We start from the raw sequence: 17,809 nt of genomic DNA, 5'->3' as shown, positions 1-17,809 counted from the left end.
AGGTTATGGCGAGCAAATATTGCCCCCCGCAAGCACAAAACTGTGCTAAATATACACATGACTGTTTCTATTTCTGAGGTCTGACTGTAATATCTTATAACATAGCGCATCGATTTTGGCCGGGGATGATGTGCTCGGTCGGGTATTCTCAGTCTCAATAAAGCTTCCTGGTGCTATTTTGGTAGGGTTATTTGAGAATGTGTGTTAAATTGACTTTGCACGTGCCCACTCTCATTCCTTATTTATTAGCATGCTAACATATTTATTTTCATAGCCATCAGTATTTGGATGCTAAGGAAACCGATGCAAAAAAAAATAACATGGATTTATATAAATACACAATATAAAGGAGGTAGACAATGGCAAGGTCAAACGTGATAGACAGTTTTGAAAATGACCCTGCCAGTTCAATTTGCTTCTGTTGATGGGCACGGTATCCAATTTGCATAAAACACAAATCTGGCACTTAACCGGTACTAACAGCTTATTACAGTTAATCTTTGCAAAGGTAAACTAGACTCAACTGCATCCAAATAAAGACGGGGAGAGGCTGCCATCTACAGGATGACTCAAGTACGCAGCAATAAATACAGTACAGTAGACTACTGTATAAGCCTTCCATTGAATGGTAAATGGAATAAGGCCGTAATTATTCCAACAGGCAGCAAAATGTATACATAAACTATTCATTCACCAACTGATGACACGTTTTTTTTTTGCAGAGATTTTTCCAGATTCTGATTATTTTGATGATACAATTTTAAGGTACCATAGATACGATATCCCTGAATCCCTTGTAAAGGTACGTTGAGAAATGTTGTTCTTAAACTTTTGGACTATCCAAATCATCACACAGTTGTTCATAAAATGACGAATCTCGACCCATGAGCCTTTAAGGGATGCTTCTTTTATTCCCAATCATGACACACACCAATTAATGTGTTCGCCTGTGTAATGTTCCAAATATATATATATATATATATTTTTTTTTTTCCTCAACAGCTTTTCTTTTTCTTTAAATGTGTTGCTGGCATCAAATTCAAAATGAGATAATATTCTAAAAAAAAAACAAAAAAAAAAACAATAACGTTTCTCAGTTTGAACATTGAATATTTAAATGTTGCAGTGTATTCAATTGAATGTAGGTTGAAATGAATATGCAAATCATTGTATTCTGTCTTTATTTGTTTTTACACAAAATTGAGGTTTGAATTAATTTTTCAAACCCCCCGAATCAATGAGTTAAACTGACTATTTAGTGACCTCCCTCGTGAAGAAATAAAGAAATAGATTTTATAATTTTTTTTAAACAATGGTTCATGACTTTTCCCAAGTTTCCCAATGAACACATTGAGTTAATAATTAACTGTGATTGTTGTCTAAATGCCCTGCAATCTGGCTACTAATTACCTGGAAAGCTCCCTTGGGGGCTTTCTCTAATCTGCAACGTTGAGTTTAAACATTTGCTTGAATGTTGTCATCCAACAAAAAAAAGAACAGAATGTACGTAGATACCAGGTACAAGGTGCAGGTGTTGCAATCTTAATAGCAGATTTTCCTTTTTACTCAGTTATCAGTATTTATGACACGAAATTAGTCCTCAGTAAAACAAAAGAAGCAACAATGAAACCATTTTTGAAACATTTCATTTTAGCCAGCAAACATGGCATATATTGTATTTCAAACTAAAACCACTCATAAAATAAGCTTTGAGGTCCCTTGTTCTCATGTACAATTTGGTCCAAAACTCTGTACACAATTAAGAAATGATTGTAAACACTGGTTTCACTGAAGTATAGATGACATATTAAAAATAAAACTACAACACTGTACAGCCAAACAGAGCACTTTTAGCAGCACTAATCCAATTCCAGCTGCAGTTGGGATTGTTACAATGGAAATGATCACTGGCCACATGGATCATTTGACACCAGCAAGGAGCTTCGGCAGCAGTATGGTATGGTGCAAGCTCTTAAACAGCAGAAAGAAATTAAATGAAACCATGAAAACAAATATATACTTTACCACAAAACAAGACTCGGTAGCTTTCTGAGCTCCCGTTTGTTCTAACATTTGCAACATCAATGGAGTCTAAATTCAAACATTTAATTCTTCATCAAGTCAAGTAATTCAAGTATTATTGTGCAATAAGTCCCTAAACAGCCCTACAGTACTTATTTCTTTTGGCATTAAAGCTTACCAGCGGAACAAGCCATGCATGATTCGATTTCTCTGACAACTTGCCCTGAGTTAAAGTCAAAAGGAAAAAAATGATTCTGGTAATGTTGCATTCAAGAGTTTTCTACGTCACAAGGTTTCCATTAATTGGACGAACGCACTTCCCGGTCTTTCAGGGGTTGGGGAGTCCTGTAGTTGTTTTCCATGTGTATCATTTGTTCCTCCTCCTCCCCAGTGAACAGAAGCATTCGGAATTTTCCCAGCTGCAATACAGTTGAAATGGTTAGTCAAGCATCTTTTACAACGAACGTTACAGCATAATCCCCTTACCTTAAGTATCGCTCTATCTTGCTATCTAAACAATACGGTTCATTAAATTCTGTGCAGTATTTATTTACGAAGTCCATGCAAAAACAAAACTAACATGAGTCATCTCAATTCTTGTCATACCTGTTTTTGGCTTTTGATCCGAGTCGCATTTATTTGCAGTTGGAAATGACTATTTTCTTAAACGATATTAGAGCAAAGCAGCGGTTTTCAAGAAAGGGCGTAGCTGTTTTTTGTTTTTTTTGTGACTGTTTAGCTACAGCTGTAGTAACAATAGTGACACCTGGGATAGATTAAAAGATGCCTTATATAAAAGCCTCCGAATTTGTAACGTCCTGAATCCAATACATTTGGTCAGCCATGATATTCTTTTATTACTTTATATTGTAATATACACACCAATAATAGCAGAGGCCCTGTGGCATAAGGACAGTGTTTCTGGTACGGGGAAGTCATAAAATAATGCTTGCATGCTTGCGCTGACCCTGCTCTGACCTTGCTTAAAACCCTGTCACCAAACACGTACACGTACATTCATCAACGTAATCATCCAGGCAGGATCAATGGACTGAGACCCTGAATCATAAATTGTGGGTTTCTGAGCTCACATCCTACTTTGAACCATACTGCACACACAAATTCACAAAAAAACATCAAAGATCACACTTGGCTCCTCCCACAGGAATGGCGCAAGTAGAGATCAACCAAGTGGATGGTAGTCTTTATCAGGACAGCTCAAAAGGTCAATCACGTAGTCGGCTTAAGGTATCAACAGCTTGGGTTTACCACACCTAAACTTTGTGATTATTTTCAGTGCTATAGGGGCCCGATGTTAACCCTGTGACATAGCAACACGACGAACTATGTTTTGCTGTTCGTAGGACCCGCCCTGCAGGGGCAAAGCAGATTTCACAACAGGCTGGTAATTCTGTGGCATCCATTTGAATGCTCAATTCTTTGATGAGCATGTTTGTGTAGTTGTTATTTCAAAGTAAAAGCCGCTGTGTCTTGTCAACATTAGTTTTTGTTTGTTAAGATGCAGAAATGAACAATTGGCAATAGTCTACAAATACTACTACAGTATATCATAAACATCTAATTTGGTATTTAATATTTCTTCCAATGAAGTGAATCCTGTGGTTCTGACTCCTATCACTTAAAGAGGAAGTCAACCCCCCAAATTTTTTGGGACAATAATATGTTCTATACTCTCCCACTAGTCTAAATATGGCATTGTGGTTAATATTGCGTTAGTGGAATATGAGTTAAGCAGCAAAATCCAGCAGTTTTTACTCATGTCAGAGGGCGGCCATTTTGCCGCTTGCTGTCGACTGAAGATGACATCAATGTTGCTCAGGGCTCAGGCAACGACCAATCAACAACACTGCAATAATGATGTCATCTGCAGGTGACAGCAAGTAGCAAAATGGCTGCCCCCATTGATGGATAAAAATGACAGGATTTTGCTTCCTAACTCATATTCCACAAATGTAATATTAACCACAATGTCATGTTTAGACGAGTGATGTCACATATAACACATTACTGTCAAGCAATGTTTAAGGTTGACTTCCGCTTTAACTCAATATTTATACAGCACTTTAAAACAACCACAGCTGTTTGCTTAAGATGGAACCCAGGGGCAGCAGATACAATGAAAACAGCAGAGGCCCCAGAATTGAACCCTGTGGAACACCGTACGTTTTATCACGATAAGCAAAATAAGAAGAAAATTAGTATAGATGTAAGAAACCAGAGAGCTTCTGTCAACCATGTGCTGTCAATAGTGTGGTCACGTGATCACGGACCTGCCTTTCTGATACAGTGATTGGCTCCTTCAGGACGATCCAGATGACACTTTCATGTAGCGGGGGTGTGGTCAGTGATCCAAGGTAGGTCCAGTAGTGGAGGCTGCTTGGTAGGAGGCACTTGGGGTTGAAGCTTTTGAAATCTGTGACACTACCCTATGACCAACAACAAAAGCAGGCAATATATTTGTTTGACGTTTTTGAAGCAGAACCAGCCAGAAACAAGCAAACTCACCTTAAACTTGACCGTGTACAGTGCATCCGCTATCATGTGGAGCCGTCTGTGTTCATCACCAGTCTTGCAACACAGAAAAAAAAAAATCTAAGTATTAAAAAATATTATTACAGGTGAGTGTCATGATTGGAACAAGTTCTATTACACAAGCAACAAAAAAAATGTTCAATGGAATCTTACCTAACTAAAAGTGGATGTCTTAAAAACCCAAAATAAGTGTCTTACTTCTAAAAAGATACCAAGGACAGCAAGTCCATCAGGAGCTGTTGCTGCCTCCCCGAATGTCTTGTACTTGACTGCATTCCAGTGAACCAAATGAAGCTGGAAGGATTATACAGACAGTGTGGGAGGTGATAGACTGTAAATGTCCATAAGATTGAGAAATGCAAATTACAGTACAAAAAGACAGTTATTCAATCAGATTATAATGGTAGAGTAGGAAGGTTGACATTCTTGTGTTGCCAATTGTTTGTGACCTTTGCAGGATCCTTTCGTCCATATACCTGACAGCATTGCATCGTATAAGGATTCATTTCTCAAAAAACTGACCTCTGAAGCATAGCTGTGGCCTGCAACAGTGTGCTCAGAGCCATGGCAGCCTTTTCCGCCCCAGTGGAAGTGAAACTGTTTCAGTCTATATGGGTTGTCAAGCGGGCCTCCCTGGATCACTGCAAAAAGACAGGAGTCGACACTTTGTCAATTTATCAGATACTCACTCTTTGGTGGGACGACAGGTATCGGCAAACAGGTTGATTTTCATAGCTGCTCCTTACAACCATAGGATTCAGGTACAAAAAACAAAATGCACATCAGGTCAAATATCGCTGCGCTGGGTCAAACGTTCCATTCCTGTCGACTGGCCAAGATGGCCATTGATAAATTGAGCTATCGTGTGGCTGAACAACGCATTTCCGAGGGAAAGTTCAGACTTTATGTGTGGCAGGATCCTGGACTGCTGGGCATGAACATCCACACCATTCTAACCTGAATGTTATTCGGCTTGATGTCTCTGACATCCTTGTTATCTTGGCTGAAAGGACACAAGGGCCGGATACATCTAACAATGTACAGTTAGGCTAAATCTGTTCTATTATAATAAAATAAACCGACATGAGAGCAAGTGTAAATATTATTATTGTCTAAGAAGTTCTTGACTGCATGTACATCTGAACTGGTAACATAGATATACAGTAATTTCTCCTCCGTGGCATGTGTTTACATTCCAGACCACCCCCACAATAAGTCAATTTCATCAATTACCTGAACTGCTTATCCTCACGAGGGTCAAGATACAGAAATACCCTATTCAGAATCAGATACGCCCTAGGTATGCTTTTATAGCTAACAAACTTAATTTGTCATTTCATAATCCAGTATACATCAATAATCATGCCCAAAGATGTACATTCGCTTTCTGTAGGCGTAAAAAGCAGGATTGAAGAGGATTTGACATGAATTTTCAGCAAAAATTTGGCTGAGTTGAAATTCTTCCTGTTTTCATTCTTCTTCTTTCAAATTTACAGTGTCAAAACAAATAACTGTTATTCATTTAGTGGCCGAGAGTGGAATTACACTCAAAATAAACATGAGGTAGAAATAAAAAAAAATTACAAATTTGAAAAAGAAAAAAAGGGAAATAGCCGGACTAAAATCACGGAACAGAAACATAAGAGTTGATTTGAAACTACTTATACCAATATACATGTTTTTATGACAGTTTTTTGTTATATTGATTATCACAATGACTTTGTATTTTATTATTGTCATTGTTTTCATTGTGGCTGGGTCCTGTGGTCCTGTCCTGGTGCAGGCGGCTACTTGAGATGATGTTTACGACACATGGATGCTCTGTGCCCAGCCTGAGTTCTCTTAGATCATTATAGTATTATTTTTTAACTAGTATGTAAGTACAGGATCATTTTTTTACCTGTATGCAGCATGTGAGTGTCTGTATCCTTTTCGGCAAGTGGTTGTGGAATAGGTTGATTTTAACTCATGTTTTTTTTTTGTGTGTTTGTATAAAAAGTGCACGTGAAGAATACTTTTAACAACAATGTAGAACGCGTTGAAGTAGAACGTTCACAACAAATTCAGCCACACCAGATCAACAAAGCCAGCCGGTTTAAGGGATTTGTACCACTCATTTACGCTGCGTGGAAACCACCCATAACTTCAAGTCCTATATTTCTGCCAGTTATTGATGGTTATGATGGGGTTATACATACATGGTCCCACCCACAAAAAAGCACGATAGGATTGGATCATAATAGCCACAGAGATCAGCTCCGCTTATTATACCTCTTTCCCACGAAACAGATACTGTACACTTAATCTGATTGGATTGACTTTAGACTGACCTGACTGCCTGGCTGACTGATTGGACTGACCTTCAACTGCAAACTGTGCACACATGCAAACTTTGTTTATGGTGAGTTGCAGCATACATATGTTTTTAGATTCTGACGCCGATGTGCACTTAGTGTTCAAGAAACAATAAACAATACCTAGCAAAATGATGCGATTCAATAGATTTCTCTAATACGTCTGAAAAGGTTGAACTACGGTAGAGTAAAAGTATAGATTAGAAATTACTGAATCTTTGAATTGACCAGGCTGTTAAGAAACCAAACATAATGCCAGACGACTGTATGCGTTTGAACCTCTTAAAAATGAACGAAAGAAATTAAAGAAATCAGCTGTTTTCTTACCTGAACGGTCATCTGAGTCATCAAAGTCGACCACAACAGAATGCCCATTGTTGGAGATGTTAATGGAGGAGCAGTGATCATAGTTGAGGAGAATGGGTTCCAGGCTCGGGTCATATGAAACCTGATGAGGCATGATATCGATGGGAGACTGCCTGTTTCCCTGGGCTACAGGGAAATCCTTGTGCCATACTGATGGACCTTTTCCGAAACAAAGCACAAGCAAGCAAATAAAGCAATACAGTTTAAATATTCTGTGGTATTAAAAAAAACACAAAGTATTTCCCAGCTCACACATACGGCCTGCTCCATACTTTCATTTGTCCCACCACAGAGCATTTACATGAACACGACCCCCATAATGTATGTTGCTCAAACTTATTCGATTATTAAATGTGAGTTTAAAAAAATAGTCAAATCAAAAATACATAGTATTTTTAATTGATTGTATTAAATAATGGTTAATTAATCATAATTAAATACCAATGGAATAAAGTAAAAATATATATATACTGAACGCTTGTTTTTAATTAATTATTTTTTATATTTTGACACAATTTCATTTGTTTTACACATACATTATAACTTCTAATTTGTCCACAAATGATCTGGCCCACATCTCCATTTAAAAAAATCAAATGTAGTCACAGCGAGCATAAGAAAAAGACCCTGATCTAATGAGGTCAAATGCAAGAACTATCATAAAATTGCATTTACAAATGTAAAGTTCAGACTCGAACAACACTCATAGTGTTAATTGTCAATGTTTTTGTGTGATTGTGCAAAGATGTTTTTCCTTTTAGCTGTATGTCTAACTATGTGGAAGGGACAAAATGTCTCTACTCATTTTATTTTTATTGACATGCACATTTTAGTTCATGCAAATTAGAAAAACTCAGACTTGTTTTCCCAAGAGGAGACCATCATTATCCCGATAAGCAAAACAAGAACGTGCAAGAGAGATTCTGTGAACATAGGACACAGTTCATCCCTTGGAGTGCAGCTAATCTCGCATTGAACCTAAACTGAACTGATCAACCTCAGCAACACAACGTGCCCCCGTCAAATAAATTCCATCGCACTGTCATCTGCGAACTCGAGCAACTACGGTAGGAAAGCAAATGATGCTCTGGCGTCTTACCGTTTTCTGTACCGTATCCCCAGCTACTGATCGGCATCTTGTGCTTTCAGGGTGCAAGATTACGTTGGGTTCAGGTTCACATGTGGTGGGACTAGGATGAGTCGCTGGAGCTAATGATGAAGAAGATTTAGAGTAACAGGCAGGAGGAGAGAGAGTTTTTTCCCCCCTCTCCTGGAGACGCCCCCTTCACGCCCACTAAATTGAGCCAACCACGTGCTTTTACAGCCACCGACTATGAAATCCCTATTTTTAATTACCTCGTCCATACAACGCGTATTGTACACACATTATTATTATTATTATTATTATTATTATTATTATTATTATTATTATTATTATTATTATTATTATTATTATTATTAGTATTATTATTTTTATTGTTGTTGTTGTTGTTGTTGTTGTTGTTGTTGTTATTAACGGGGTCTATTATGATGATTATCAATGTACATGGTACACTAGCGAAAAATATATTTGACAGATACACAATGAACAAATAAATATGAGACCCTTTTTGTTAGTGAATACAGAATACAGAATTTGTGTTTAGAAATATAGTTATTCCCCATATTTGCTATGAATACGTCTCACCTCTTTCTATAACATTTTTAAATCAATGTTTCATTATAATTTACCAATAAAATCGAGACGGCTTGATGTGCTGAAAATGCGAGTGTGAATCACATTGTGTGGAAATATGTGTCGAATCTGACGTAGCGAAAGCGGTTTCGCTTTTACCTAGCAGTGACAGATGCCAGCCAGATACCATGGCAGCCACCAAAGCAGCCAAAGAACAGAAATACGACCGGCAACTCAGGTAATTCATATTTGAATTAGGTTGTAACATTATTTCCCAGTGGTTTCGATTTGCACAAAAACAACGGTGATACAGGAGCTCGGACATGAAGTGCTAGCATTAGCCGCGTTGCTACATGCAGCCTCGGCTAACATAAACTGTCGACTCTATTTACTATGAGCGCCATTGGTTGAGTTTAAAGTGTCCATGATTGGTGTTTGTTTTCGCACTGTTTAGTAAGGTTGTTGTTACGTGATAGCATGATACATGTGTATATAATGTGTTACTTTACTACTACTACAGTTCCACTTCTTTCACCTGCTTGCTCAGACTTTTTGGGAACCAGAAGAATCATCGACTTTTTGCTCTACTCAAAAAATGTGTCTCACCTGTCCATTGCAGTCTAATTTTGTCTAATTTCTTTGTAGCAGTACCACGTCAATTTGTTATGGATGGACACATGTTGTGTGCTTGCAGATTGTGGGGGGACCACGGTCAAGAAGCTCTTGAAAATGCCCATGTTTGCCTGATCAATGCGACAGCAACTGGGACTGAGATACTGAAAAACCTTGTGCTTCCTGGTAAAATGTTTCGGGGGTTAATGATAAACTGCACTAGGAAATACTGACGTTTTCAATGAATAGAATAAGTAACCCACTTGTGTTCATCAGGTATTGGAGCGTTCACCATAGTTGATGGTCATACAGTTTCTGGGGAAGATGTAGGGCACAAGTAAGACACATTTTAGATTTTAGGTCTTACTACAGTATTAGTTTTTTGTCTGTTCATCACTATTTTATCTTGTTTTGCAGCTTTTTCCTAAGCCACAACAGCATTGGAAAGGTACATGTTTAATAAGCGTGTATACACAACTTCCCCAATGTTGAATCTTTTTGTTTACAGTACTTGCATTTTTTTTATGCTCGCAATATGACAGTGGGCCCTGACCTGAGTGTTTATGTTGCAGAACAGAGCACAGGCTGCCACCGAGCTGCTCCAAGAACTGAACACTGATGTATCGGGCAACTTTGTTGAGGAGGTTAGTGGATATTATAACACAAAGATAAACAATAGGAGGAAATACAGTATGAGAAATGTTAACAACAACAATAATAATAATTAAATAAATAACCGTTGTGCTTTCACTCTGTGCTGTCCCTATTTTTAGAGTCCTGACATGCTCTTGGACAACAATCCAGAGTTTTTCCATAGATTTACAATTGTTATTGGGGTGCAGTTGTCTGAAAGGTATGAAATTTAGTAACTATTTACCATTACTGCCCTTAAAATAGAATGAAAAAATGGTACAAGATCACTAAGTAGATTTTCTGACTGTGTGACAAAAGTTTTAAATGAATGTATCTCTTTGAAATATTTTTTCAGGCCACGGCAGTGCCTAAAAAAAATGATCATTGCATTTTTATTTTTTTATTGTTAAACCAGTAACATCCTTCTTTTTTTTTTTACTCAAACATTTGTTTCCTTTTTTTTCTCTCCTGAAACTTAATAGCACGAGTCTGAGGCTAGGCTCAGTTTTGTGGAGTGCCTCAGTACCGTTCCTGATTTGTAAAACTTACGGCCTCATTGGCTACATGAGGCTGGTTGTGCAAGAGCACACAGGTTAGTAGCATTTGAGATACATGCATGAACACATGGACTTCTCACCTTTCAACACAAGTGTGATTTTGCCGTTCAGAGGCATAATGACATAAGATGAGTGATGTCTTATACTGTAAGCACAGTACTTCATAACTCATCTGTGGCCTCTGCTTTATATTTTGTCGTGTTTACATTTGACTTATCTCTGCAGTGATTGAGTCACACCCCGACAATGCTTTAGAGGATCTAAGGTTAGACCAGCCCTTTGCAGAATTCAAGAAGCACATTCATTCCTATGACCTTGAAAGCATGGACAAAAAGGTACGTATTTTTCATGACGGTGCATTTTTGTACTGCTTCGCTCAACTAATGGTGTTGTTTATATTTGCTCTGTAGGATCACAGTCACACACCTTGGATTGTCATCATTGCTAAATTTCTTGAAAAATGGCTCAGCGAGGTACAGTCCAATTCTTGAACAACACTGGTAGTTGTATTTGTAATGATGTGCAATTATTACATGCCCTTGTACTTTTTTAGCAAGACTCCCAGCTCCCCAGAAATTACAAGGAAAAAGAGGCCTTCAGACAGATTATACGGGAAGGTATTTGTGTGCAGTCTTTCACTTAGTGGAATCCCCCACCTGTGCATCTCTTACACATGTTTATAACTTCTGTGTTTTACTTTAGGAATTCTGAAGAATGCGAATGGTGCCCTTGAGGATGAAGAAAACTTTGAGGAAGCCATTAAGAATGTCAATACTGCTTTAAATCCAACCAAGGTGTCAGTTCGAATCACATACTATTACAACGCATACCTATTTCACTTAAAAATAATCTTTATGGCAGCTTTCTGTAGGACCAGTAAGCTACAAACCTAAATATACAGATGCTGCTTGTTTTTTTTGTTTTGTTTTCAGATCCCAAGTGCTATTAAAGATCTCTTCAATGATGATCAATGTAACAACATAACGTCACAGGTTTGGGATTTTTATCTTGCTTTTCATAAATCATACAAACATTTATGTGTAAAAATGTAAGGTGGAACTCAATCCACTGGTATTTGTTGACAGACTTCGCCTTTTTGGGTTATGCTACGAGCTGTAAAGGAGTTTGTACACAATGAAGGCTGTGGCAGCCTTCCTGTACGGGGCACCATCCCAGATATGATCGCCGACTCCCAGAAGTTTATCAATCTTCAAAATGTGTAAGAAAATGAATGTATAGATCAGTATTCACAATATATGAGTCATTTTCATATAATTTGATCAGTAACGATAAAAACACTCACCAAGAACATGGCAGCAATTTAAAACATGAAAACCTAATCGGCCAATAACTACGATCCAACAATTCATGCATTGTATTTTCATATTTGCGTATGCGCTCCAGCTGAAATGAATGTTTTCCCTCAGTTACAAGGAAAAGGCCTTACAGGATGCAGCGTCTGTTGGCAGATACGTTGAAAGTCTGGTGCAGTCTGTTGGGAAGGTATGCTATCGTCCTGTGTGAAACTACTACAGTACAACAGTTGCAAATAATAATAGGCACAATTCTCAGTAAAAACGCAGGGAAAAAATAACATAGCTCGGATTCCATTCACGTTCGTCTCAGTGCTGTTCGCAGTGGAGTAGCGTTCCCCTCCTGCAACAGCCCTGTTATAAATACATTACATCAATAATGTGAATTCCCCTTTTGTTTGCTTTTGCGTCAATGTCAAATATAAATTATCAACTGCAGAAATGTTATATGCTGTGTTCCTGATTATGTTAGCTAGATGCATTTGTATTCATTATCCTAAATAGTCAATGTGATTTAAAGTCAAAATAGTTTTTTCATTATCAACAATTTTATTTGATTTAATTGAGCAAAGCCTTTTGTAAAATGAAAAAAAAAATAGTGTTCATAATTATTATGCATAAAAGTTCAAAAGAAAACAAATCGGTTGTAAATAATCAGAGCATGCAGCCAATCCTGATATGGAAAAACTAATCATTTCACATGTTTACACTAATTATTGAATGCTGCAAGTAATACTTTCCATTCTTCTGCTGACACCCATTTACGGAATACGTGGTGATGATTGACTGACTTTTGTAGATGATTGGTTGTTCATGCTATGCTTAAATTGGTACTCAGGCTTCTGCCCACAGAAACAGAATAAGCAATAATAAAAAAGAATAAAAAAAAAGAATGACTTGGATGTCCAAATACTAATAATGTATTTAATTGGAGCTTTTTTCCCTCAACAGGCACCTGAAAGTATCTCTGAAAGTGACATCAGACTCTTCTGTAAGCATCACTCACTCATCCAATATGTGTAGTGGTTACTGGTTTTAGCATGTTATCAAAATTCATTCAACTCAATATTTTGTGCAAGCACAGTTAAATGTTGACGTGGTTTTAGTCTGTTGAAAGCTTTAAACATAGCCGTCACGTGTTACGGACTGTCCCTATTTGGTTATGGAACTTAACGCTAACTCACCTGTAAAACGGATTCTTCCGGATTTTTTACATTTGAATTGTGACTTGTACCACTGACTACAAGCAGATTGAATATTCCTGCCTGTTGCCATGTGTGTTGTTGTCTAGGCAAGAATGCATCTTTCCTACGGGTGGTGCGCTGTCGGTCTCTAGCAGCGGAGTACAACGTGGATTCAGTCAACAGAGATGAAATCAGTACGTTGGAGACTCACTTCCCATATCGCTGTGATTCCTAGTCTCCCATGTGCCGTGAGAGATTATCAGTTGTGCTGCGGGAAAGTATCCAAATTCACTCAATCAGTTAGATTAACAATAATAACAACTACAAATATTGTATCTTTGCTCATCTATGCTATTGACACGTTGTGACTGACAGAACAATTCATTGCTTTTCCACAAGGTGGCAGAAAGTGCAGCTAATTTATGTGTACTGTATTCACCTGTAGCTTTGCGTATGATTTAACAGGCGGAGATTCCACAATAATAAGTGAGATTATTTTTGTAGCATGTGACGTTTTTGTTGATATAAAATATGTTCTTTGGCTCATCATATGATGATGGTCATATCAGCTACTATTTTAAGTAACTGTAGTCCATTGTTGTTTGGTTTCATACATGGCAATATATGAACTATTATCGTTTCTCCGCAGCCTCATGCATGGACAATCCCGATAGCGAGATGGTCTTCTACCTCATGCTTCGAGCCGTCGACCGATTCTACCAGCAGCACTCCCGCTACCCTGGTACAGTGCTTTGGTGGGGGGGTTATGTTTAATTAAGTTTTGAATGATTCCTCTCGGTGGCAAATAAAAGGTGGACTCTGTTTACATGTTGTGTTTTTCAGGAGTGTATAACTATCAAGTCGAAGAGGACATCAGCAAGCTGAAGCTGTGTGTCACCAGCCTACTGCAGGAGTACAACCTCAACGTCAACATTAAGGATGATTACGTGCACGAGTTGTAAGTCCTAGTTGCTGATTTATATCCTTATTGGATGGTTTTCTTTTTATATTGGGAAAGTGACATTAGCTGTGATGTTTTAAAATCTCTTCTTTTCTTTCTCTTTTTTTTGTAGCTGTCGATATGGTGCAGCAGAGCCCCATACAGTTTCTGCGTTTATGGGAGGTAATATGTAAAGCTGACACGAAATGCATTATATGCCACCGTCATTTCTTTTTCATTAACATGGCATCTGTTCAGGTTCAGCTGCTCAAGAAGCCATAAAGATCATCAGCCACCAGTTTGTGCCATTCAGCAACACATTCATCTACAATACAATGTCACAGACCTCTGCTACTTTACAGCTGTGAGACAGGTACTCGTTATTAACTCATTCACAAAAACACATCTATGGATTTCATTTTTTCTTGTTGCTGCCCTTCAGGATGCTTTTTTTTTTCTTTTTCTTTTTCTTTTTTTACTCAAATATCTGCACTTGAACGTCATTTTGGCCAAACCGGTATTTAACATTCGGGAATACATTTTGGAGAACCTATGTATATACATGGTGTAGAAAGTACTATATAATTTACCATTTACAGTAGGTTACATAATAACTGTTCGATCGGATATTATACTAGTGTCACTGTTTCTATCTCTGTTGTGTGATTAAGGAGGACTTTATTGTAAAAATAATTTATAGCTGCCAAACTTTCCTTGTTTAGCCCAATATTTTTCTTTAGTGCGTCAAAATATGCTCAGTTATTATGCATTACTGCACAATACTTCAGTAATCCAATCTCAGCCACTCCTCTCTTTAGAAATTAAAGCAGGGTTAAATGTCCCTGGTCTTTGAGAACTTGGTGGCTCAAATGATCAGCTCCTCGGCAAGCTCTGGAGAAGCCCGATGACGACCTTGTTCATCAAATCAGGCGTGTTAGTGGAGTGAGATACTGAAAACAGGCAGGATTGTGTACTGCTGAAATAAAGCAACATGAGTGGTGTGCTGCGTCAAAGCATTTGAGAGTTCTTGGATTTCAACAGTAGATGGCACACTTCCGTTCGCCGGTTAGCATTCTGTTCAAACTCAATGGTCAGTTCATTAGGTACACTTAACAAGTGATCCATAGAACCCGAAGATGTATTTCAATTTTCTTTTATATAAAGGTCATTGAGAAATTGCTATTGTTTCCCAGACTTTTGTAGAAAAAGAGTCCAATAATTAATCCTTTAACACGCCATCCTTTTTTTATGCTATTGAGACATGACGGAACTCATGTTTTATACATACAGTACATGGTGGCTGTCATTTTCAGTTATTGATGTCTGACTGTAATTTACTATCAAAATGGGAACAGTTACTCTGTTTATCATGTCTGCGTGCGTCATCGACTTTAAAAAGAATGTGTCAAGTGTCATCATCAAGCTCCTTTATCAAACAGAAACAAGAGTACCAGTACTGGCTAATATTAGCTAGTAGCTACCAAACAAAGATCTGAATCAATTGTGTAGGATAATAAAACAACATCTATGTGTAACTTTATGGCCTCTGGAGTATAATGTTATTTTGCCAAACATACATTATAATGATTTGTAAGAGGAGTTATTGGCTGTTTTGGTGTACTTCCCTTTATTACTTACTGTTTGTTCTGCTTCTCGTCAGCTCATGACACAAATAAAGTTGACTGTGCTGTCTAGCTGCTACATTTAGATTTTGGTATTATTGAAAATTTGCATTGCCAGATTAACTGGAAGGAGGAGGGTCATCATATTTTGCACACAATTTAGCGTTCAATAGATGTCCGTAATATTGCAAGATTTGAACAACAATTAGAGATTAAGGGTGATTTTCTACGAGATTCATTATAAAGTAATCATAAAGTTAAATTATAATAAAAGCTCAATGGCCCTGTTAGCATGAATACATACTTTGACCTCAAGAGGTCAATACAAGGCTTATTGTATCTTAAATTAAGTTTTGAATGGCCTTCTGGCTTTTTTTGCATCCATATGATCAAAATGTTAGTGTATAAACTGAACTTAACCGTGTTATCTTCAACCCGCAGGAAAAGCCATTGGATCCCTATTTGTGCTTGGGGGAGGGGCAGTTAACGTTAAAATCAATCTAAATCAGCGGTACCGCCTGCAAAAGCGCAACATAGCCAGCGATGATTCTCCCTGGAAGCTTTAAGCAATAAAAGGAGAGGAAACGTGGGCGGGCACAAGATGAGTCAGCTGCAAACATAAAGCGTAATTGTGCCATAAAGGTGGTCGGCTTTCTCTGTAGCTGATGAGGACTAAAGGCAGAAAGCGCCAACGATTAAGAACGTGCTTCCTGATAGCTCGTCTCTGCTACTTTCAGCCATTTGCCTGGCTGTCATCCAACGACGTAGTTCAGCCCTCACCTCTTCGTGAGGCCCAGGCTGAATGGAAAGCACCCTGCCAAAGCAGAGCAGAGTGCTCAATGTTTGCCGGGAGACTGCGGGAGGCCGGCATACTTTAAACCTCTCAGGGGTCGGGCCGAGGGCCTCTCCATTCTTCCTACAAACAGATGGAGCCTGTGACACTGGAATGTGTAAAGTACAATACGAATGAAAAAGAAAGATGCACGTTTTGCAGCAAAATAAAGTCACTATAAATTCTGTAATTTGTATATTAGAGTAGAGAATGATTTTGCTAAAATAACATGTAGGAGTACAATTTTTCAACCCTAATTGCAGCAATATGTTAGCAGCTGGTCTCTGTGTGACATTTCTTACACACTTTACAACAATTCAGCCTAAACAAGTCTTTCGTGGAAGACGTGCCTCATCTACTTTAATGCATATGCTTTCCAAATGCATTGTTAATCAGGTAATGTATCCCACAGACATCTCACTGCCGTGCATGGGAAGAAAAAAAAAATGAGTATCAGGAAAAGATTGTTTGATCTCTCCATGTAAATCCGCTGTTCTGTAGGAGAAGCAGTGGAAAAAAACGATTTCCTGTCTTTCCTGATTTTCTTGCCTCCAAAAGCAATCACAGTATTCTGTGATGAAATCTTCTCAAGATGCGTTTTGATACCTCTGAGGTGCAGTCTTTTGCAATAATTAGTGTTCTTGATTTTGCAACAGGTACACGATAATATAATAATAATAATAGTAATAATTGTATTTATATAGCAACTTTCAAGCAACACAGCACAAGGTGCTTTACAAACAAATAAAATACAAACACATAAAAGCCAACAGGCAGTTAAAACAGTTAGACATAAGAAGATTAAAAAAATAAAAAGGACATACATACAAATGTACTAATACAATAAAAGTCAAACAATGTAATCAGAAAACGCAAGCCCCAAAAAAATAGGTATTTAGAAGATGTTAGGGACTCTGCATTTCTAACAAAAGCTTGATCGCTCTTAGTTTTTAACTTGGACTCTGGGACTGCCAATAATGTTTGATTGGCGGATCGTAACAATCTTTTTGGTCTATACGGATTAAAAAGCTCATTAGTATATTCTGGTGCCTTGCCGTGGAGTGCTTTAAAAGTTATTAATACAATTTTAAAATCAACTCTAAATTGTACCGGCAGCCAATGTAAAGATGCCAAAATCAGGGTGAT

The 17,809-nt window shown here is 37.9% G+C and overlaps 2 protein-coding genes across 3 annotated transcripts; one reads left to right on the top strand and one right to left on the bottom strand.

The window, feature by feature from the left end:
• Positions 1 to 890: 890 nt before the first annotated feature.
• ca7 (carbonic anhydrase VII) lies at positions 891 to 8,537 on the bottom strand. Its single transcript, XM_086071976.1, has 7 exons — positions 8,395 to 8,537; positions 7,257 to 7,454; positions 5,098 to 5,216; positions 4,774 to 4,869; positions 4,549 to 4,611; positions 4,314 to 4,469; positions 891 to 2,441 (listed from the first exon to the last, which is right to left on the bottom strand). Exons 1-7 carry the CDS (start codon positions 8,429 to 8,431, stop codon positions 2,322 to 2,324), a joined length of 789 nt encoding a protein of 262 aa, XP_085928102.1. The 5' UTR covers positions 8,432 to 8,537; the 3' UTR covers positions 891 to 2,321.
• Positions 8,538 to 9,098: 561 nt separating this feature from the next.
• nae1 (nedd8 activating enzyme E1 subunit 1) lies at positions 9,099 to 15,910 on the top strand. Of its 2 annotated transcripts, XM_086071289.1 has the most exons (21): positions 9,099 to 9,208; positions 9,665 to 9,768; positions 9,859 to 9,919; positions 10,000 to 10,030; positions 10,155 to 10,226; positions 10,356 to 10,435; positions 10,698 to 10,807; positions 10,998 to 11,107; positions 11,183 to 11,245; positions 11,326 to 11,389; positions 11,475 to 11,566; positions 11,705 to 11,764; positions 11,858 to 11,991; positions 12,200 to 12,275; positions 13,037 to 13,076; positions 13,377 to 13,463; positions 13,919 to 14,011; positions 14,113 to 14,227; positions 14,343 to 14,392; positions 14,468 to 14,582; positions 15,028 to 15,910. In XM_086071289.1, exons 1-20 carry the CDS (start codon positions 9,159 to 9,161, stop codon positions 14,575 to 14,577), a joined length of 1,602 nt encoding a protein of 533 aa, XP_085927415.1. In that variant the 5' UTR covers positions 9,099 to 9,158; the 3' UTR covers positions 14,578 to 14,582; positions 15,028 to 15,910. The 2 variants fall into 2 exon arrangements, with proteins under 2 accessions (XP_085927415.1, XP_085927414.1); XM_086071288.1 differs by having other exon boundaries at positions 14,468 to 15,910.
• The last annotated feature ends 1,899 nt before the right edge of the window (positions 15,911 to 17,809 follow it).

This window comes from Leptonotus elevatus, chromosome 3 (genome assembly GCF_054856555.1).
Source record: "Leptonotus elevatus isolate MCC_2025b chromosome 3, RoL_Lele_1.0, whole genome shotgun sequence".
Classification (NCBI taxonomy): Eukaryota; Metazoa; Chordata; class Actinopteri; order Syngnathiformes; family Syngnathidae; genus Leptonotus; species Leptonotus elevatus.
This window is presented reverse-complemented; position numbering and strand designations above follow the sequence as displayed.

Bases quoted from the DNA above. Each gene is read 5' to 3' on its own strand.
- nae1 (XM_086071289.1), top strand. From the start codon at position 9,159: ATGGCAGCCACCAAAGCAGCCAAAGAACAGAAATACGACCGGCAACTC. The intron at 11,390-11,474 runs GTATTTGTGTGC...GTTTTACTTTAG, and splicing joins CAGACAGATTATACGGGAAG to GAATTCTGAAGAATGCGAAT. The intron at 13,464-13,918 runs GTACGTTGGAGA...GTTTCTCCGCAG, and splicing joins AGTCAACAGAGATGAAATCA to CCTCATGCATGGACAATCCC.
- ca7 (XM_086071976.1), bottom strand. From the start codon at position 8,431: ATGCCGATCAGTAGCTGGGGATACGGTACAGAAAACG. The intron at 7,455-8,394 runs GTAAGACGCCAG...GTTTCGGAAAAG, and splicing joins GGGATACGGTACAGAAAACG to GTCCATCAGTATGGCACAAG. The intron at 4,470-4,548 runs GTGAGTTTGCTT...TGTTGGTCATAG, and splicing joins TGTACACGGTCAAGTTTAAG to GGTAGTGTCACAGATTTCAA.